The sequence below is a fragment of the Schistocerca piceifrons genome, chromosome 4, assembly GCF_021461385.2.
Source record: "Schistocerca piceifrons isolate TAMUIC-IGC-003096 chromosome 4, iqSchPice1.1, whole genome shotgun sequence".
Classification (NCBI taxonomy): domain Eukaryota; kingdom Metazoa; phylum Arthropoda; class Insecta; order Orthoptera; family Acrididae; genus Schistocerca; species Schistocerca piceifrons.
The window spans coordinates 38,374,438-38,397,824 of record NC_060141.1 but is presented as its reverse complement, the minus strand read 5'-3'; the positions used below and the strand labels follow the sequence as shown (position 1 = coordinate 38,397,824).

At 38.7% G+C, this 23,387-nt stretch overlaps 1 protein-coding gene across 2 annotated transcripts in view; it reads right to left on the bottom strand.

The window, feature by feature from the left end:
* The window catches only part of LOC124796341 (titin), a 1,000,763-nt gene that overhangs the window by 64,588 nt on the left and 912,788 nt on the right, over positions 1-23,387 (bottom strand). Inside the window, exons 39-40 of one of the 2 annotated variants that reach the window (XM_047260476.1) lie at positions 14,177-14,357; positions 12,325-12,402 (exon numbers count right to left, since the gene is read on the bottom strand). In XM_047260476.1, the coding sequence (XP_047116432.1) occupies positions 12,325-12,402; positions 14,177-14,357 (259 nt within the window). Of the gene's footprint in view, positions 1-11,639; positions 12,403-14,176; positions 14,358-23,387 lie in introns of those variants that run through there. The other variant, XM_047260475.1, reaches the window with a different exon arrangement.

Here is a 23,387-nt window from a genome sequence, read left to right as displayed (position 1 = left end):
AGTACATAGCTACAACACTAGAAGAAAGGATGATCTTCACTATTCTGGGTTAAATCTGACTTTAGCACAGAAATGGTGAATTATACTGTCACAAAATTCTTCGGTCATTTGGCAAATAGCATTAAAAGTCTGACAGATAGCCAATCAAAATTTGCAACAAATTAAAAGAATTTCTGAATGACAACTTCTTCTACTCAATAAACAAATTTCTAGATGTGAAGTAGTAATGTTGTATTCATGATCTGTGGAACAAGTATTAATGTAATGTAATGTAAACCCCCAGAAGCAAGGCACTACAAGCTTCACACTGTTCCATCAAGTATACAGCTGTGAGGCTGAAATGACCATGGATACAATGTTCTGGTTTCAACTGGATAATACTCAGGGTGACTATATGAAACACTTCATCATCAGGAAAGATGAAGCAAGGTAACTGCCTTGCATATACCCCTGAATGCTCAGGAGAAAGACCAAGAGCACTATAACACCAAGCACATGTTAGTGATATACAGCCGAGGAAACTTGGTATGAATATCTATGCCCATGTGGAAAGTGGGACTATCGGGAAAGTTATTGAAGCACAGAAGTTAGTGACTTCATATATGACTTCTGTATAAAACCCTACTACAGTTCAGAGGTGCAGGCTGACTATGGAAGGTTCAACTGAAGACCCGCTCAACCATTGCAAACCTTCGGAGGAAGGGGCTACTGTCCATGTTTATCATGGTAAAGAGCAATTTTTCCAAACTCTCCCCATTTCCAAAATTTCACCAGTCCTTTTTCTTCATCCCTCTTCCTTCTCTTTCCACCCTTCTGCCAGAAGAAGGAACCACCAGCTTGGAAATTCACTCAACCTTTATATGTATGTGTATGTTCTCCTGCCACTGCTTGGCGAGTAGATTTTTTTATCTATCTACCTACATTATATTTTCAGGCAAGTAGTTGGCTCACTCCACTTGGTGTTCACATTTTGTTTCTCTGGCTAGTGATTCTGGATGTCAAATGCCCTGTGGTAACTGATCCATTTCTCCAAATTCCTGCATATTTCAAACTAGATACTATAAATATATCACCAGGTAGCTTTCTACAGGTGAATCAGAACTCCAGGATGACAAGCATCTGTTTCACAGTAATAATGTGCAGTGTGTACAACATGTGGAGGAGAATGGAGAGGATAAGCTGGATGGAAAGAGTGAGTAATGAAAGAGTGTTGGAAAGGATCGGTGAGAGGAGAAGACAGCTGCAGGTTATAACAGAAAGGAAGAAGAAACGGATGGGCCATTTGTTGAAATTGGAGTGCTTGCTAACAGACACTTTGGAAGGGCAAGTTTGTGGGAGGAAACAGAAGGTAAGGAGAAGGTCAAGACAATATATGACACAAAGGAAAGTGGAAATTATGCAGACCTGAAGAAGATGAAATGAAATTATGCCCAAGAATCATTTAAGCAGTTATTCCACTGTGAAAATCCTAAAAGTTATTATGCTATGAAAATCCTGTTACTGAACTTCCCTGAAAATAAAATAGCCTTAAGATGTGACTGGTGTGCCTGATTAGATAGCGTATGCACCTTCAATGTAAAGTAACTTCCAAACAGTTACCTTTCTTTTCTTTGTTGTTGTATGATGATGAGGTCTGATGAGTATTACAATAAACCACGAACTGTTTGAAAAAAGGGCCAACTGAAATGAGCAAGTGACAAAAGAGGCATTGGTAGTGAATGTTTAGTATGGCTACTCACAAATTCATAATTTAGATGATAGAAGCAGCACTATTTATAACGTGAATCTCTTGCTGAGTATGTAAATGGAAAGTGGGTGAAAGTTGCTGCTTCGCAGTTAGTGAACTTCCCATACAATGTACTGAAGATACAAAGACCTCAGTAATCAAAATTAGAATTATTACATTTAACTATTATAGACATCATTTATTTATGATTCCTGACTCATCAAAAACAGAAAAAGATCAAAGGTTAACAGCTGAACATTGGCGTTGAAGTGCTTTAGTTATGAGAAAAATATTTTGTTTGTATGACCAACTATAATATCGTATTATTCTGATGTGACAATGAGTTAAAATGACATACCATCCAATTATCTTAAGAAAACAAATATCATGCTTTTTTGCAGACTTCATGGAACCTGAACCAAATTGCAGTTACATCATTAAGCACTTTCAAAACTGTGTTGTGCTATTTAAATGTCCTGACAGCAAATTTTAAGATAAGGAATTTTCCTTTAATATTGTAATGTGTATTTTCACACTCAATATACCTACAAAAATTCCGATGAGGAATGTAATGATTTACCTTATGGTACTGACTTCATCCTCAGTGACCACTATTTCTTCATATAGTAAAAGAGACAATTTGCAGTCAACAACTCAAAGAAACTGAGTAGGTAAAGAAGTATCACACTGGCTCATCACAAAAATGGTGGCATTTTCTGTTGTGCTTTTGAGAAAGCATGTTACTCTTTAGAAAAACATTCCCATGGTGACATTCTATGAAAATGTCACATAGATGTACAGGGTGTTTCAAAAAGAATTAACTGATTTCAAATCTCCATATTTATTGATAAAAACATACTACAAACATGGGATGAATTGCAAAATACTCACAAAATCTTAAAAGTTTTGGCTATACTATTACAAATGCTCTATGTGCCCACCAGCATCAGCATGAACAACATCTAGACGATAGCTAAATTTGTCATAAACTTTACACAATGTGTCTGCTTTTACAGAAGTTATGGCCATTTGCTATCCTGTTCTTCAGTCCTTCTACGTCAAGAGGTATTGTGGAGATGAATACACTTTCCTTCACATACACTCATAAGCAAAATTGCACGGGGTCATGTCTAGCGAATTTGGAGGTCAAGAATGCAGGGCAGTGTCTCAGGTTCCCATGCACCATACCAGCATTGAAACTGACATATGCTGTTGCACCGGTTTGCTGGAGCTATATTCTGTTGGAAAATGTCGTCAACAGTGTCCTCCTGAAGTTGTGGAATAAGGCAATCCTGCAACATCTGAAGATAGCTCAATGCTGGTTAGAACACACGAGACCCTGAGGTACTGCCCTGCATTCTTGGCCTCCAAGATAACCAGACATGACCCTATGCAATTTTTTCTTGTGTAAGTACGTGAAGGAAAGTGTGTTCATCTCCCCTTTACCTCGTGACATAGAAGAAGTGGAGAACAGAATACCAGCTGCCATAACTTCTGTAAAAGCAAATATGGTGTGTAAAGTTTATGATGAATTTAGCTATCATCTAGACATTGTTCATGCTCCTGTTGATGGACACATGGAGCATTTGTAATAGTATAAGTTTATGATTTTGTATGTTGCAATTGATCTCATGTTTGTAGTATTTTCACTTTTCTGTTCTCTTTCTTATAATCACTCAAATGTATCATAAAATGAATCACCCAGTAAACTGCTATACCAAATTAAAATCTCAGGTTTATGTTCTAAATAAGAACTGTCATTAGCTGAGACCTGGTTATTGTTAGAACACAGCAGACATTGTGTGCCTGAAATACTGCTTCTCTAACATTACTTAGAACTGCGATATTCCACAAGCCACCTTATGATGTGTGGCAAAGAGTACTCTATGTCCCACTATGGCTTCCCCTCCCTTTCCCATTCCAGCTGCAAATGCTGTCCAACAGGAACAATTCTGGTAGGCTCCCATGTAGGCTCGATTCTCTCTAATTTTATCCCTATCGTCTTTCAGTGTGACAAATGTAGGAAGAAGCAATGCATCTACTGTTTCTTCTAGAAACACACTCTCTAAGAATTTTATCAGCAAACAACACCGTGATGCAGAATGCTTCTACCTCTGGTTTTGCTGAGCATCTCTGTGATGCTTTTGCATTTACAAAATGAATCTGTAATGAAATGTAAACATTGCTCTTTTCTGGATCTTCACTATTTCCTTTTTCAACTCTCTCTGGTAGGAATATGAGACTGAAAAGCAACGAGGGTTTTGTAAGCTACCTCCTTTGTAGGTAGACTACATTTCTTGAAGATTCTTCCAATGAATCTGTCTGGCATCTGCATTACCTGTGATTAGTTGTATGTGGTCGTTCGACTTTAAATCACACTGTATGCAAATTCGCTTGATGTTTAATGGATTAATGGATATACCTGCTTCTTGCTCTGCAAACATTTATCATACAATAATGGGTTTTTCTGTCTAATTATGTCGAGGATCAACAGCCAAGCCTGCAACAATTGCAGATTTTCTGCGGGTGTTTCAGCAGTTTGCAACAATTTTTTCACATTGTGACTTCTCTCTGTATACAACAGCATAATCTGCTAGGTCATTTATGTATGTTGTGACACGTAATGGTGCTATAAAGCTATCTTCAAATATGCCTTAAGTTACTTTTACATCTGAAGAATAACATGCTGTTTTCTGTGCTACGTACTCTTCAATCCCACCATACAACTAGCCTCATTTTTTTTATGCTCAGTATTGTGGAAAGGATGGCTGCTGCTCACCATATAGCGGAGATGCTGAGTCACAGACAGGCACAAAAAAAAAAAAAAGAAAAAAACATCTCCGCTATATGGTGAGTAGCAACAAGTCTTTTCATAATATTGTTACATTGCATCCCAGATTTTCTTAATAAGGTGGCTAGAAGGAACTATGTAAAATGCTTTCTGGAAGTCAAGGAACAAAGTTTGGGGTAAGGTGGTAATGCTTCAACATGCTTTTATATCAGACACTTTATTTGCATATATCAAGAACAGAGAGCCACAGTCAAGCAACAAGCACTAGTACAAACTTCCAAAGAAGATAAAAATAATCACAGGTATACCACACAATACAGTCATTATTTCACTATTGTTAATTTGTCAAAGTCTTTGACATATTTAATTCACCACAACAGCATCAACCTGGGCTCCATTATCTACTGCTTTCTCGGTCTCATGAACAAATGACATGAGCTCGGTTTCACATTATTGTTATTTTTGGAACCTATGTTGTACCTTGAGAGGAGATTTTTAGTCTCCAAAAATGTCATAATATGTGAGCATAAAATATGTTCCCAAATTCTGCAACAGACGACGTCATAATATGTGAGCATAAAATATGTTCCCAAATTCTGCAACAGACGACATCAGAGATGTAGGTCTATAATTTTGGCTGTGTGTTTGACAACCCTTGCTGACCATGGGAATGACTTGCACCTTTTTCCAATCACTAGGAATGCTTTGCTTTTCCAGCAATTATACATCTGGCGCGCCACCAAGATGACGTAGCACTGCCTTATCGGCGGGGTCAAAGGTCACGCGCTCAGAGAGCTGACGTAGCATGCTGTTGCATACTCTATGTCGACAGATTCTAGATGTACCCTTGTCCGTTTTTAAGCTACGCTACAGATCACTTTATTTGTGAAAATACATTGTACAATCTCCAATAAATTTAACATATTCACAAGTACCTTTACCTTTAATCCATACAAATACAGTTTCATTGACAGATATCTTACATCTACTACGTGTATACAAGGAGAAGGGTGAGGGTGACATATATGTTGATTTGCCGAAGTCTTTGTTTGCATTTTCAGTTACATGATATGTTCGATAGGCTATGATGTCACGATCGACAAAGCTTTCGAGTCCTGATACATTTGGTACGCCTGTACCACCACGTACAATAGCGACTGTTAACCATCCGTTGCCATGGGTAAAGGAATCATTGATGTCGATGCTGAAGTTCAGTCTGCAACCACAGAAGACTGCGGGTCCATCCAATAGCGAATGTGCAGCGACAGATTTATAGTATTCTTTTTCTTACAGAAGATACCGTCGTCGTGCAAGACAGGCAATATATAAAACCATTGAAGACGTTGAAATGACAACATCCGCTGCCGACAAGAAAAAGAATACTATCAAATCTGTCGCTGCACATTCGCTATTGGATGGACCCGCAGTCTTCTGTGGTTGCAGACTGAACTTCAGCATCGACATCAATGATTCCTTTACCCATGGCAACGGATGGTTAACAGTCGGCTGAGCGTTAAGTCCGCGGCTGGCGCGCCGCCAAGATGACGTAGCACCGCCTTATCGGCGGGGTCAAAGGTCACGCGCTCAGAGAGCTGACGTAACATGCTGTTGCATACTCTATGTCGACAGATTCTAGATGTACCCTTGTCCGTTTTTAAGCTACGCTACAGATCACTTTATTTGTGAAAATACATTGTACAATCTCCAATAAATTTAACATATTCACAAGTACCTTTACCTTTAATCCATACAAATACAGTTTTATTGACAGATATCTTACGTCTACTACGTGTATACAAGGAGAAGGGTGAGGGTGACATATATGTTGATTTGCCGAAGTCTTTGTTTGCATTTTCAGTTACATGATATGTTCGATAGGCTATGATGTCACGATCGACAAAGCTTTCGAGTCCTGATACATTTGGTACGCCTGTACCACCACGTACAATAGCGACTGTTAACCATCCGTTGCCATGGGTAAGGGAATCATTGATGTCGATGCTGAAGTTCAGTCTGCAACCACAGAAGACTGCGGGTCCATCCAATTTATTGGAGATTGTACAATGTATTTTCACAAATAAACTGATCTGTAGCGTAGCTTAAAAACGGACAAGGGTACATCTAGAATCTGTCGACATGGAGTATGCAACAGCATGTTACGTCAGCTCTCTGAGCGCGTGACCTTTGACCCCGCCGATAAGGTGGTGCAACGTCATCTTGGCGGCGCGCCAGCCACGGACTTAACGCTCAGCGGGCGGGCGCACCTAGTAAGGCTAGTGCGCCCGTCTGGGATAACGCGCCGCTGGCACTGTGAAATATTCTAAGTCCCTTATCTGGTGACACGCTATCGTGCGTCTATAAAAGCGAGCACAGTCCGCGAAGCGGATCATTCGCGCTGCTGCTGCCGCACAAGCAACTGCATTGAACGCCCCCTAGATGCCTTACAGAAGATACCGTCGTCATGCAAGACAGACAATATATAAAACCATTGAATACGTTGAAATAACAACATCCGCTGCCGACAAGAAAAAGAATACTATCAAATCTGTCGCTGCACATTCGCTATTGGATGGACCCGCAGTCTTCTGTGGTTGCAGACTGAACTTCAGCATCGACATCAATGATTCCTTTACCCATGGCAACGGATGGTTAACAGTCGCTATTGTACGTGGTGGTACAGGCGTACCAAATGTATCAGGACTCAAAAGCTTTGTCGATCGTGACATCATAGCCTATCGAACATTTCATGTAACTGAAAATGCAAACAAAGCCTTCGGCAAATCAACATATATGTCACCCTCACCCTTCTCCTTGTATACACGTAGTAGACGTAAGATATCTGTCAATGAAACTGTATTTGTATGGATTAAAGGTAAAGGTACTTGTGAATATGTTAAATTTATTGGAGATTGTACAATGTATTTTCACAAATAAAGTGATCTGTATCTTACAGAAGATACCGCCGTCGTGCAAGACAGACAATATATAAAACCATTGAAGACGTTGAAATGACAACATCCGCTGCCGACAAGAAAAAGAATACTATCAAATCTGTCGCTGCACATTCGCTATTGGATGGACCCGCAGTCTTCTGTGGTTGCAGACTGAACTTCAGCATCGACATCAATGATTCCTTTACCCATGGCAACGGATGGTTAACAGTCGCTATTGTACGTGGTGGTACAGGCGTACCAAATGTATCAGGACTCGAAAGCCCGCGTCTTCTGTGGTTGCAGACTGAACTTCAGCATCGACATCAATGATTCCTTTACCCATGGCAACGGATGGTTAACAGTCGCTATTGTACGTGGTGGTACAGGCGTACCAAATGTATCAGGAATCGAAAGCTTTGTCGATCGTGACATCATAGCCTATCGAACATATCATGTAACTGAAAATGCAAACAAAGACTTCGGCAAATCAACATATATGTCACCCTCACCCTTCTCCTTGTATACATGTAGTAGACGTAAGATATCTGTCAATGAAACTGTATTTGTATGGATTAAAGGTAAAGGTACTTGTGAATATGTTAAATTTATAGGAGATTGTACAATGTATTTTCACAAATAAAGTGATCTGTAGCGTAGCTTAAAAACGGACAAGGGTACATCTAGAATCTGTCGACATAGAGTATGCAACAGCATGTTACGTCAGCTCTCTGAGCGCGTGACCTTTGACCCCGCCGATAAGGCAGTGCTACGTCATCTTGGCGGCGCGCCAGCCGCGGACTTAACGCTCAGTGTACTGGTGCTAGAAGAGAGGCTAGTTCTTTACATACTCTATGAAAAGGGTGCTTATAATGGGAGTACAGCTACTCGTGGATCTTAGTGTGGTCTGTAATTATCGATGGCAGCAAAACTAGGTAGACATTCTAATGCGTTAATGTGGAACTGATTTAGGTAAGAAAAAATTAGTTCAAATTTTGGCCACCAGGTGAAAATGTGATGCTGTGAATGCAATAAAGATGTACAGAAATGTTTCCATATGTAATGGCTTAGGAACAGGATGTGGGCAGAAAAGGTCAAACACGTGAGTGTTGCTTACACAATTTGTTCAGTGTGAGCACCGGAGACTTCGACAAGATGACGCGTCCGTAAAACAAGGTGATCAACAATTGCTCACAGCAGTTCCAGTGGAATCAGAGCAACGTGTTCCTGTATAGTGGCCTTTAGATAATGTAGAGAATGAACATGCCCTTGTAAATGTGTTCTTTCAGATATCCCCAGAGCCAGAAGTCACATAGATTCATATCAGATCATCTTGCAGGCCATGCATCTGGAAAAGCTCTGGAGATAACACATTTGTGGAAGTTTGAAATAAGCAGATCTTTCACCACTGTAATTGCTGCCATTCACATTAAACCATTTCACTGATTGTGCACAGTCTCTCTTCTTGATAATCATACTGTTCACTAAAGTCATGGCTTGTCGGATGACAGTGTGGATGTCATAACTTCATACAAACTGTGTACAATGCTGTATTTGCACCTGGTAGCCACAACTGGAACTACTTATTTTTTTCAGTGTAAATCGGTTCCACATTAATGCATTACCATCTCAACCAAGTTTCACTGGCATATGATAATTACAACCCATATTGGACCTCCATGAGTAGCTGCACTTTAATTACAACCACCTGGTAGAGTCATGCTGGTATCTCATTAGACCCAATGGCCTTTTCTCTGTTGAGCAATTTCAGAACAATTTTCATTCCATGGTCACTTATTCTGATTTCTGTAATTTTGATGTTCATGTGTTGATTTAAAAGAGGAACTGCAGTGTCATCCTCACACAGTTCTGCAAAAAGACATTTTAATATTTCATTCTTCTCTTTTTCATCCTCTGTTTCGACATCATTATGGTCACAAAGTGTGTGGACATATAGCTTCGATCCATTTACCAATTTAACAGAAGATTAAAAGTTTTTAGCACTTTCTGTCAAATTGGCAGACGGTATTTTACTTTTGTATTCAATGAACACTTCATGTGTGGCTCTCCTTACACGAATTTTGGCTTCATTCAGTTTTTGCCTGTCAGTGACACTTTTGCGATATTCAAATTTACAGTGACGTCTTTACTTCTGGAGCAACTTTCTAACATGGCTTTGAACCAAATCACGCTTTACCCATCCCTCACTACTTTGATTGGCACATCTATCTTAGATGTATTGCGCAATATTCTAGAACTTCTTCCATTTATACTCAATATTTTCAGTCCTGGAGAAGAATGTTTCCTGTTGACCACTCACATTCTCTGAAATTTGTTTTTTGTTGCATTTGCTAAACAGAAATATCTTCCTACCTTTCTTTATGTTTCTACATACAGAAGTAAATCTAAAAAAAGTTCATTAAAATTATGTGCATTGATGAATAATACTAACACGAAACTTCCTGACAGATAAAACAGTTTAGTAGCCTAGGGTTAAACCCTTGCTAATGCGTTTTGTAGGTAACACACTTACCAATTAGGCAACTCAATTGGCAATCGATTAGACACACACCAGGGCTTGACTCTTTGTATCTACCATTACCCCTCTTCTATTCCAAACTGCACAGAAGCTATCTTGTATACCTTGTTTGACTAACATTCTTTGGAGAAAGGAGACATTTTTTGAAGTGTATATGCTATTGCAGAGTGGAAGATCCCGTAAGTATGCAGAGTGGAAGATCCTGTAAGTAATTACTTACCAATTTCTGGGACAGAATCCAGCTCAGAATGGCTGGCATGCACAAAAAGTCTAATTTTTTCTTTAGGACTTCACAAATATTTTTGACTGAAGACAACAAAGAAGAGCAGAGTAAAGATACACAGATGATGGCAGAGTTGTTCATTGGAAACCTGGATCAAGGATGTGATAGTCACAGATTGTCTACTGTTACTGCAAACTTTTCCCTGCAGCTTTCATCTCATTTGATCAAGAATCCAAACTGATTTGACTTTCATCCCTTCATCAATGCCTCTCCCCTCTCCTCTCCACCAGCATTTCCATTCTTTTAAAGATACAGTGACTTGTGATTTTTATGTGTGTTACCTCAATCATCTGTGTTCCTGTCAGCTATGTGGTGATTACTACTGCCTCCAATTTACCAACTACCTCCTAAAAAGATGAGTTATCTGTTACATACTGAAAAATAAACTGGCCTTTATCTGCGTAAAAATACTTTTTTTTTAAGTATTTGACATGATAATGGAAAACTAGTTCAAAAGCTGAACTCCGTTCTTCATGCTATTTTGTTGGAAACTGACATTCTGAGCCATGGCTGTGTACAATATATAGGTTGACTCTCACAGAGAAGATGACAGCAATCAGCCACTTTTTACAATGCTATTTATTTATTTAAATAGCACCACTATTGGTTTCAAACTGACAGGTTCAACACATGGAGGTATGTATACAAAGATCTTTGTATATTTACCTCCATGTGGTGAAACTTCTTAGTTTGTGAGTGGTGCTTTAGATTATGTGCATACATATACATAAAAAAAAGTGCATCATACAGTTTTCGCTGCTGCAAGATCACAAGCAGTCTGCAGTGGAACGTAATGGTGTGGATGTTTCATCTGCACCACCACCCCAAGGAAATTTCATCATTTGTGAAAACAAAAGGCAAAAGCTGATGTAAAATGTATCTTAATGTGAACTAGCTGTCTCAAGATGGCACAATTTAAATAAATAAATAGCATTGTAAAATGTGGCTGGTTGCTGTCATCTTCTATGTAAGAGTCAACCTATATTACGTTCTTCAATTTCTTGATTATATGCACATCCACCACTCAATAACATCTCTTAAGTGTTGAGTCTAGATATCAGAATATTACCAGCACACTTCAGAAACAATTATGTTTACAATTATATCTGTACTCCAGGCATTAATATTAATTAAAATGTAGGAAAATCGATATCTCTGGAAACAATATCACAATGTCTTCTTTCTTTCTCTTACTATGTAGCCTCCACGCTCAATGAAGTTCATTGCATGACATTAAAAACACTTACCATTTGAAAAATTAAAGAAATTTATATAATATGGGACTCACAGCTATGTCAACATTACTTTGAGTGAAAAAGAACAGTGAGGAAGATGAAAGGATGGATTTAGAATCCACTAAAACATTTGAATTTCTTGAAAATTTTATTTACAACATGAATTTTCTACACAGAAAGGTGCAGAAATTCACACACTACATAGCAGAAAAGTAAAAAGAGAAGTTCAAATTACATAAGTCAAGCACCATACAAGTATTTCAACAACAGTTACCATTTTCATTCATTATTTATAAATTATTTCATTTACAAAGAAGAACTAATATATTAAATGTAACCTGCCACACAATGTAGCACAGCAACAAAGCTCAGCAGCAGTACCATCACCTCGTGCAACACTATAAATCAACATGCACCCATTACCCAGAACTAGCCACCACATCAAAAATGCATTTAAAGGAAGCTCAGATCACAAACATACATGACAAATGCAGCATCATTTTGGCAAGAATTAAAGAAGCAAGTAAGAGTTACTAATATAAAATGACATCTTTTGGATATAATAATTTTGCTGAAAGAAGATAAATGCCTAATTATCACATGACTACAAACAATATCAGTTTTTTTTCCATCGTTCAACTTTGTACATATGGCCAAAAACATCATCAGAAACTTTTCAGTTGTCCTTGTAACATTGTGTACTATAGCAGTTTGGCAAAAGAGAAAAACTATTTAACTTTACTTGGAAATAATAGAAATAAGCTTGCCCAATGCCATCACCCATTGCAGCAGATTTACTTGCGAATTCCTCGTTTCTCACCTGGTACCTGAAGAGTTGCTGTTGTGCAAGATGATCCAAGCATATTAGTGGCAGTGCATGAGTAGCTCCCAGCATCCTCTGCAAGTGAAAATGTGAAGATGAAATGATAAGATGCAGTATTAATAAAATTACTATTTTATGGCGTTATCCACACAGATAACATTTTGTAAGAGCCGATGAAGTAGTAAGTAACCAAAAACACTGATACACAGTACAATCATTTAATGGGAATAAACTGGTGTGCCATTTCCATGCACAATCACTACTTACCTCCTTTGAAAATACTTGAAAATATTATATATACAAGAATCATAAAACACTTTTTTTTTTAAATGAAATACTTAGCCAGCAACAATTTGGATTTCAAAAGTGTGTCTTCATGGAACATACTGTTTTCAAATTCATCAATATTGCCAACTGGTATTTTGTGTGACTTATAAAAAAGTGTTGATTGTGGATTTTGTAGTGTTCTCCTAGAGAAGCTCAGTTATTATGGTATCAGATGCCTTGCAGGGAACTGGTTTTCATCCTACCTAACTGAAAGATACAGAGTGTTACATTAAGAAACCCAAGGAATGTACACAATGAAACCAATTTTCAGAATGAGGTATCATCACTAAAGCTGCACCACAGGCATCAATACTTGATCTGCTCTTATTCTTGTTATACATAAATGGTCTGCTATCTTATGTCCAAGAAGTAGTAATTGTTCTCTTTGTTGATACTGCAAGTATTATAATCACTCCTAATGGAGGAACTCCAATACTGGAAAATTTAAATAATATTTTATTGAAAATTAGTAACTGCTTCTCTGCAAGTGATCTGCCACTGAACTTAGATAACATACAGTACATGCAATATGCATAAGGCCTCTCCACACCATTAGAAATAATGCATGAGGGTAAATCAATAAATGAAACAAAATATTTTAAATTATTTGTTTATACTGACAAGAACCTCAACTGGAAGTCTCATATTACAGATCTCTTTGAATGGTTAAACTCTGCAACTTTTGTGTCATGAATAATATCAGATTTTGGAGATGGAAAAGTCAAAAATTGATCTCCTTTTCATATTTTCATTCACTAATGTCTTATGCTGTCATATTTTGAAGTAAATCATCATTGTACAGAAGTGTATAATAATGATAATATGTATTGTTCACTTTAGAATGTGCTACAAACAGCTCCATAAGCCGTTGGACATACTGACAACAGCCTGACAGTACGGTTTCTCCTTTAAGAAATTTGTTGTTAACAACCAGTCCCTATTCAAAAATAACAATATCATTCACAAATATAATACTGGATGGAGAACTGATATACACTATCAATCACTCTACCTTTGTGTGGCACATAAGTAGTAGCAATGTCAGCTGTAAAAATTTTTGCTCACATACCCAATGAAGAAAGAAATTTAATAGACGATAAAATTAAGTTCAAGCACAAACTGAAACTATGTGTGCTTAGCAAATTTTCTATTCCACAGGAGAATTTCTGAAGGTATTATAATAAAGTGTGTGTGTGTGTGTGTGTGTGTGTGTGTGTGTGTGTGTGTGTGTTAGAGAGAGAGAGAGAGAGAGAGAGAGAGAGAGAGAGAGACAGAGGAAATAGTTAGGTATAAAAAGAAGTAGCTTATGGCAATTACTTAAAATATCAGCATGTTGTCATATTTTTGATTGCGAAACTGTACTATGATTGTAAAAATGACATGTTCCACAACACAGCAGGAATGGAACATGTGAATAACTAACTAGCCTCACAACATTTAAGACAAAAGTTCAAAAATGTCATGTATATTAAATTTATAGCCAATATACATATCACCTAATAGTAAATTTGGTTGGAGTTACCTGGGAATGCATGTGGGATTGTTAGACGGCATACACCATTTCTGTAATGGAGTTGGTAATCTTCAGAATTTTCAATTATCCTCCCATTCTTAGACCAGAGGATATTAGGTGCTGGCTCAGCTTGGACAATACATTCAAAACGGGCTGTCTGTCCACTTACAACAGCTATGTCCCGCAGTGGCTGTTCACAAAAATAACAAAATATCTATCATTACAAAACATTTTTATATTTATATTAAATAACTCAAAGTAATATTTTTAGTGACAAAAAATCCATACTGTCAATTTGATATCATTATCTAACATTCAAATAAAGGTCAAATTTGTTTATTTTTATTGTCTGAAGCTCTTGTAAGGCACAAAACTTTGAGTTTCCCACTGTAGAGTTTCTCATCATACTTTAGCACCACCACCTTTTCTTGGGCATTACTGCAGAAACTAGCAGCTCAGTTGCAGCAACTGAAGGAGACATAAGGAGCCCGCATGCACTAAGGTGTTGGCATGCTGGTTGCAGCAACAGGGCTGTTTATGCATTATGAGGTGGGCCACGCCACGCACCAAAACCCTGCCAATGCAGTGGCAAGACAGGGCTCTTGCAGGACAGGTCAAGCGGTTTCTACATTACCAGAGGACAGATTTATTGTTCCAAACGTTGCTGGAAGCAGTGCATTGGCACAACAAGTGAGTTTCTAATCCCTAATAAATACCCATCAATATCAGCAGAAGTATCAGCTGTCCGGCAACACCTTCTACGACGAAAGGGCTATGGGAGGTGCTGGAACAATATGGCATACCATTCAGTCATGATGAGTTCAGTCTTCAGGCATTCTCCAGCGCAGCTGGACTCCTGCCCTGGAGGGCACCAGATAGACACCCGCTCGCCCCTCTATACTGGTACAGGCCCCCTGGCATCATGTGCTGTCACTCGCAAGTTTGAGACCTGTTACCAGAAGCTGTGATCCCCTGCAAGTATTCCACCAGTCTATGGCACCATCCACGAGCAGCTGCACCACACCCAATTGGGGTACAATGCTGGGCGAACTTCTGGTCTCAGCAATGCTGGGCACAGATGTCAAAGTCTTCTGAGCAACAGGCAGTCACTGCATGCATCTTGTGCCATCCGCATCACCTGCTGAAAGGCGCGTGGTGACTGCACCACAATGCCACCAGTGTACTAGCACACATTTTAATAAAATGTTTGACTTTTGATGTTGTTAGCCTGAGCTGCCATCGGCCTGCACCCTTGCAGTGACCCACTGCCACAACCCAGCCCTGCACTGATGTAGCCCTTCACCCCAGGTCAGCTTCAATATAAACTACAGATATTTTCTACCAATGTTAAACTGAGATCTTGAGCAACAATAATACCACAAGTATTATCTTGTTAGAAACAAGATAATTACATGGTAGAGCTACTCAATATGATTGAAAACAATTAACTCTGCAGTCTCAGTACATAGGAGGGAGGGAGGGAGAGAGAAAGAGAGAGAAAGAGAGAGCGAGAGAGAGAGAGAGAGAGAGAGAGAGAGAGAAGAAGAACTTCCATGGGCCAACTACCAGTCTCTCGCCTCACTGTATGGCCTAGAAATTCGCATCATGCATCTCTTCACTGCTTACTGAGTAGCCTTCTGTGTCTGATCAGTTTTTGTGTTAAATATCCATGAATCATTAACATAATACAAAACTGCTAATACACACTGTTTGGAAACTTTCTCTTGTTTGACAGTTCCATTTAGACAACTGTCTATTTTAACCAAACACACTGCAAGTCATTTTACACTTAGGTTTGTTGCATTTATTGTCAATCCAGTTGTTTTCTTCAGCAGCCCTAAATATAAAACCTCATCAACTGGTTTGTAGTTAATCTGTACTAGTTTCATTTGCAGTTGTTCACTGTGTATTGTATCGTATTATTATGACTGATTTTGGGACTTACTTCCAAGCTTGCTCCATTATGAGCTTACACTAAATGTTGAGGGTTACCATTCTTAGAAATAAGCAGTACAAATAAACAGTACAATGTCATCAGCAAAATTAAATTGGTTCTGAAATTTTTTGTTAACAAATATTCCTTTTTTTGTTTCAAGATACGAGGACTTCTTCTAACAATAGTTCTGGTGACATGAAATCTCCTTGACGAGTCTTCGTTGCATTCTGAATTTCTTTTTAAATTAATGAGTTCTAATAGAAGCCACAGTTCAGTACGCATATTCCTCAGTACATTAAAACACATTGTTTCACAAGAGCTATTGATATAGATTTTGTTTAACATCACTGACAGAAGAATATTAACCAATATGAATTTCACCCACATTTCAGTGGCTTTTTCATTTTGTCTGTGAAAACTTTCCATTGCGATACATTCTGAAGTTCCTCTCCATTATTTGTGGGTATTTTTTGACATCCCCTTTCATTTCTGTAGTAGCTATGGACTGAGATGTCTCCACCTGTCATCTTTAATTGACAAGGCAAAGTACAAAGCATTACTGTTAGCACAGATCTGCCAGGTATCTCTGATTAATATGGGCTGATACCAACCATGACCAACCTGAACATTTGTCACATAAAACTTAAACCTACTGGCAAGTAATAGATCAATACATCTGAAAATGAATCAGATCTCATGTTTCCAAGATACACGTACAGAAATGTACCCAAAGAGTCAAGTACAACAAAAATACCAAGTTAACAGAACCTTCCATCAGTTCTTGGTAGAACAACATTGTAAAACAAAAGCAAACTATTGCTTTTCATTTATTAAAAATACCAAGTATTACTAAGGTGATATAGATTTCTTGCAAAGGTGAGAAGAGTATATCTAAAAAAATGAGGCAATCCTGCCCGTAAATCAATACAAAAGCACTGTAAAATATTAAGTAAAATTATTAATAGCCCCAAAAGCATATATTTAGCATCAAATTCAACAAATCTTTTAATGAAATCAAACAAGTCTGGCATATAGTAGAGAATGAGATGAATATCAACAGTACTGAAAGAAGCAAAGACTTGTTTTGAGCATAAGAAATAAACACGTCAAAAAAAGTTTTGCATCACCCCGGTTCCCAGAACTCCTGAAGACAGACATTGTCTGTGGATATTGTATCACAGGCACAATCCCTTTGACTGTTCAGAGATGTCACTAAACCCGCATAAAGATGTAAACAACCATGCATGAGCAGTGCCTATTAGACGGAGGTGGTCTGGCAGCTGATCAGTTCCAGTCATTCCACCAGAAAGGAGGTACATGGCTCGTGTTGTCTGTAGTTCAACCATGCCTAGATGGTCAATACTGCTGTTCGATTGCATCTGCATTGTTACTTTGTGCCAGGAAGGGCTCTCAACAAGGGAAGTGTCCAGGTGTTTTGGAGTGAACCAAAACGATGTTGTTTGGACACGGAGGAGATACAGAGAGACAAGAACTGTCGATGACATGCTTCGCTCAGGCCGCCCAAGGGCTGCTACTGCAGTGGATGACTGCTACCTACAGATTATGGCTCTGAGGAACCCTGACAGCCATGCCACCATGTTGAATAAAGCTTTTCGTGCAACCACAGGACATCACATTATGTCTCATACTGTGCGCAATAGGCTGCTTGATGCACAACTTCACTCCCGACGTCCATGGCAAGCTCCATCTTTGCCAGCACAACACCATGCAGAGCGGTACAGATGGGCCCAACAACATGCTTAATGGACTGCTCAGGATTGGTATCATGTTCTCTTCACCGATAAGTGCCGCATATGCCTTCAACCAATCATCAGAGACATGTTTGGAGACAACCCAGTCAGGCAGAATGCCTGAGACACTGTCCAGCAAGAGCAGCAAGGTGCAGGGTTCCTGCTGTTTTGGGGTGGCATTATGTGCGGCCGACCTACGCTGCTGGTGGTCATGGAAGGCACTAGAACGGCTGTACGATATGGGAATGCCATCCTCCAACCGAGAGTGCAACCATATCGGCAGCACATTGGCGAGGCATTCATCTTCATGGACGACAATTTGCACCCCCATCATGCACATTTTGTGAATGACTTTCTTCAGGATAATGACGTCGCTCACCTACACTGGCCAGCATGTTCTCCAGACATGAACATGAACATGGCTGGGACAGATTGAAAAGGGCTGTTTATGGACAACGTGACCCACCAACCACTCTGAGGGATCTGCGTCGAATCGCCATTGAGGGTGGGACAATCTGGCCCAACAGTGCCTTGATGAATTTGTGGATAGTATGTCACAATAAATACAGGCCTGCATCAGTGCAAGAGGACGTGCTATTGAGTATTAGAGGTACCGGTGTGTACATAAATCTGGACCACCACCTCTGAAGGTCTCGCTGTATGGTGGTACCACATGCAATGTGTGGTTCTCACGAGCAATAAAATGGGTGGAAATGATGTTTATGTTGATCTCTGTTCCAATTTCTGTACAAGTTCCGGAACTCTCGGAACTCAGGTGATGCAAAACTTTCTTTGATGTGTGTACATAAGTAACTGAAAAATTATTCTAAAATTTTAAATGACCTCTCTCTAAATGTTGCTGGGAAAATAAGGCTGTAATCTCTCTTCAGAAAAGACAAAACAGGAATTCTGAAACATCATTTCATTAATCTTTTTGGAAAGATAGATGTTCTCTCATAACTGGGAATGAAGTAAAGGAAACCACTACCTCTTCAAAAAGTAAAGGATTTAATGTTTAGATAATATTATCAGTAAAGTTTTAAATGCCTCCTTAGACAAGTTCATGAACCCAGTACCATACTTAATGCACAAAAGACATTCACCTTTGTGAAGGCCTCATCATAAAAATGGAGACTGTGAGTATCTTACTTTCTTTCATGTAAATTGATATTCTTTATGCTTGTTAATATAGTGGGATCATAAAGTCACAGGTGTTAATGCAATTTTAAATGTAAATGGTGGCCTTACAGGCTGTGTGTTACCACAGATGAAGTAGGTTGTTTGTGCCCGACCTTGTGTAAGACAAGTTAGGTCCTGCACAAATGTTATGCTTATAATAATCATATAGTTAAAGTTACTGACTGTGAAAGTATCAATGTTTTCTGTGTTGTTGTATATATGTGTGAATTAAAAATCTTTGAAAGTTGTCTATCACATATCATTATTTCTCTGGGTTCAGGTGGCATATTGAGTGATGCTGGTTATTAACTGATGGTACTGCCATACTTTGAGGTTTTTAAATCAAAGTTTCATTTCGAAAATGGCGTTTGATGTTTTGTCAGCATGGTAGCAGATGTGCGCAGTTGCTAAAGTTTACATGAAGTGTGACAGTTGTGGCCGATTATGAAAATAACTGGGTGTTATAGAAGTTCAAAAGACAAGGCAACAGCTGGCAAAATGCAGCAATTGAAAAACTCAAGTGCCAAAGAAAATTGGAGGGCTTGGAGAATCATAACGAGAACTATTTTACAGTGTGACAAAACCTTTGACATCATAAATGGCGAGCTGATTAAGCCAGAAGAAAATGGGCAAATTACAAAGTAGATCTTGCTAAATGGAATAAGGCTACTGCAAAAGCAAGGAAATGCCTGATTATGTCACTTGACATCAAGCCTTCACTTCATGTTGAGTAATGCAAGACTGCTAAAGAGATTTGGAATCAGCTGCATAAAATTTATGATGTTCACTCAGCTATGCTTGGATTCCTACACAAAAAAACAGACAAAGTTAGATGCTAAATCTTCAAAAGAATATGTGGTTGGTTATGATGACTATGGATTTTATGTTTATTTTCCTGAACAAAGATGTTTTTATGTATGCAGAGAAGTTAAAATAAATTGCAAACAATTACATAAATTATTTATTCAAGAGTTCATTAAAATGAAAAAACTCAGGCTCATATTACTGTGAGAGAAATATGTACAGATGGGGCCAAGGAGTTCCATAATAAAGATGTAATTACGTCTGCTGACTCAGTTTGACTGAAACATTCAATTACTGCACCATATATTCCTCAGCAGAATGAAGTTTTTGAACAGGAGATGGCAGATTCTTAGCTCTGCTCTGCTGAATACCTACCGAAAGACTATGGTGTGAGACTGCTCTGGCTGCACAACTTACATTTTGAATCAATCAGGTCCCACAAAAATAAAAAGTAAAGCTCCTTTTGAAATATTTTTGAAGAAAGAAGGTAGTTTTGATAATTTTGTGATATTTGGAACAGAATGCTATGCTTGGATTCCCACACAAAAAGGGAAGAAGTTAGATGCTAAATCTTCAAAAGAATATGTGATTGGTTACGATGACTAGAGATTTCATGTTTAATTTCCTGGAAAAAAAGTTGATTTTATGCTTGCAGAGATGTTGAAATAAATTGCAAACAATTACAGAAACTTTTTATTCAAGAGGATAAAAACATTGATGATATATCACATGTAGATGAAAATGAAAATATTACGGAAAATGAACATGAAAATGGTTAATTTGAAGAGGACAGCCTATGGGACTGTAAGCGACAAAAGGGTTAGCAACCATTTATATGACACCGAAGGCCAAGTTGAGAACAACCTGGAAACAAGAAATGAAGACAACAGAAGCCACAATTTATGTGAAAGCTGAAATTTGAGGAAATCATCATGTTACTGTGAAGATTCAGCCCATCAACCGAGAATGATCCTTCTTTGCAGACACCAAGAAATTATAATGAAGCAGTGCAGTTAGAAAATTCTGAGGAATGGAAGAAAGCAAAGAAGGAAGAAATGAATGATATGGGAAAAAATCTAGCATTGGAACTAGTTTATAGAACTAAAATGAACGAGGTAATTGAAAACTGAATAGTCTTGCTAAAAAATTAAATGTAAATAACAAAGTCGTTCAACATAAGGCTCGACTGGTGGCAAAAGGCTATAGCCAACATATTGGCATAGATTGATACATTCAACCTTGTTGCAAGATTTGAGACAATGAAAGCCCTGCTGAGTGTTGCAGTTAAACATTTGTGTATAAGGCAATTTGATGTAAGGACAGCATTACTCAATGGTATCGTGAAGGAGGAGATGTACATTTATCAACCAGAGGGCTTTGATGATCAGCAGCCATTCTGACATAAGGGTTGCCATTTATAAACCTACATATGATGAAGGAATGTTGGTATAGCATCTGTTTCATAATATACAGTGCATCCTAGAAATTATGCGACAAGCTTCTAGAAGGGATGGAACACATCATAATGAACAGGAATTTCATAGCAACCAATGGCTGCAAACATTGTCGTACACCACTAGGTGGTAATGTAAATGAGAGTACTGGATGGGAATGCCATTAGGTGGTGCTGTACATGAGAATACTGGATGGAAACGTGTGAATTTCCTCATTCGAGTGCTAGCCAACATATGAGGAGCATGGAATGGTATACAAACAGTGAGCTTGCAGACAAGCATTTAATGTATGGAATTACTGAGTGCAATGGACAAACCATTGGACGTATGTATCAAGAACACTTCCCAGACAGATGCCAACCACACCACAGTTTATTTGCAAGTCTGCATTGGAATTTGTGCGAGTACAGGTCATTAAGGACAGCAGGCCACGATCAGTGCATTTGGTCATTAGGCAAGAAACTGTGCTGGATGCTGTGGAGAGTAATCGAAGTGCCAGCACATGTTCCATTGCCTTGGACTTATGAATGTCTCATTCCAGTGTTAAACATGTTTTGAAAACCATATCCTCACATGCCTTTCATCTCCAAAGGGTGCAGTTGTTTCCACCCTGATGACCATTTTATACATATGCATTTCACGTAGAGCTTTCTGCAACAAAGTGGTCAACATCTGCATTTCACAGCTTACGTGTTGTCCACTGATGAGGCCACATTCACTAGGGATGGCATAGTCAATCACCACAATGAGCATCTGTGGGCACAAGAAAACCCTCATGGCGTGCAACACCGTGTGGCACATCACTTCACAGTTAGTGCGTAAGCAGGTTTGGTCAGTGACTGTTTAGTCAGCCCACTTGCCTGCTGCGAATTATCAGGCCTTTCTGGAACAGGTTCTTCCTGGCTAGCTTGAAGATGTTCCAGTAAATGTGAGGGGCAGCATGGAATTCCAACATGAGGGGCCACCTGCTTATTTTGGACTGGCTGTTCATAGACATTCGAACAGGTCATTCCCACATCGATGGATCGAGTGTGGCAGGCAGGTTACCTGGTCCCCACACTCAGCAGATTTATCAGGCCTTGATTTATTTGTTTGGGGAACCATGAAATTCCTCATATATTGTAATACTGTAGAGTCTAGAATGGATCTCATCACAAGATTGTCCACACAGCCACTATATTTAAAGAAACTCTCAGTTGTGTTCAAGCTTATCTGGCAATTAATGTACTGTTGACATCAAGCATGTGTAGCATTTGATGGTTCAAATGCCAAGCATTGTTGTAACATTACTGCTGTATTCATGCCATACAACATGTGTGCTTATTATTTTTCAATAAATGTATCAAATGAATCACTCTTGTTTCCGTTTCAACCATCGACCTCTGCTACCACTTTCCCCTGACATATGTGGCCATGGGTTGCTATGCAATTCTCAATCCTAAAGATGTGCCCCACCTCAAGTTTGCTGCAACTTTTCTGAAACACCCTGTATATAAAGCATTGTGGAGAGTGTGAAAGTATCAGTGTTTTCAATGTTGTTGTATATATGTATATTAACAATGTTTAAAAGTTGTCTGATATGTCATGATAGTTTCTTTGGGGTTCAGCTGGAATATTGAGAGGTTTTGGTTATTCACTGATGGTATTGTTGAGCTTTTGTGGTTTTTAAATAAATATTTCATTTCAAAAACAGCATTCAATGTTGTGTTAACCATTATCATCATCATCATCATCATCATCATCATACTGAACAGTTTCTAGCCCCAGGCTGGGTCTGTTTTGAACATAAGCCTCACCATCTAGTCCTGTTTTCCCACCACCTTTGTGATGATAGGTCTTTCATTTTTTTTTATTTATTTATTTTTTTTTTTTAATTGCTTGTGGAAAGGAAGTTGTCTTAAATCATGTGCAGGTTTGTGTTCACCATTGACATAGTTAACACACAGTCAATCACCATCTTGAATTCCTGAAGTGCAAGTAAAAGTTAGTATTGACAGTTACAGCATAAGAATTTAAGATCAGGTCTAATGAGTCTATGGGTGGGTGGGTGTAGGGGTGAGGGGCAGTAGGAGGGAACCTAACATGATATGACAAAA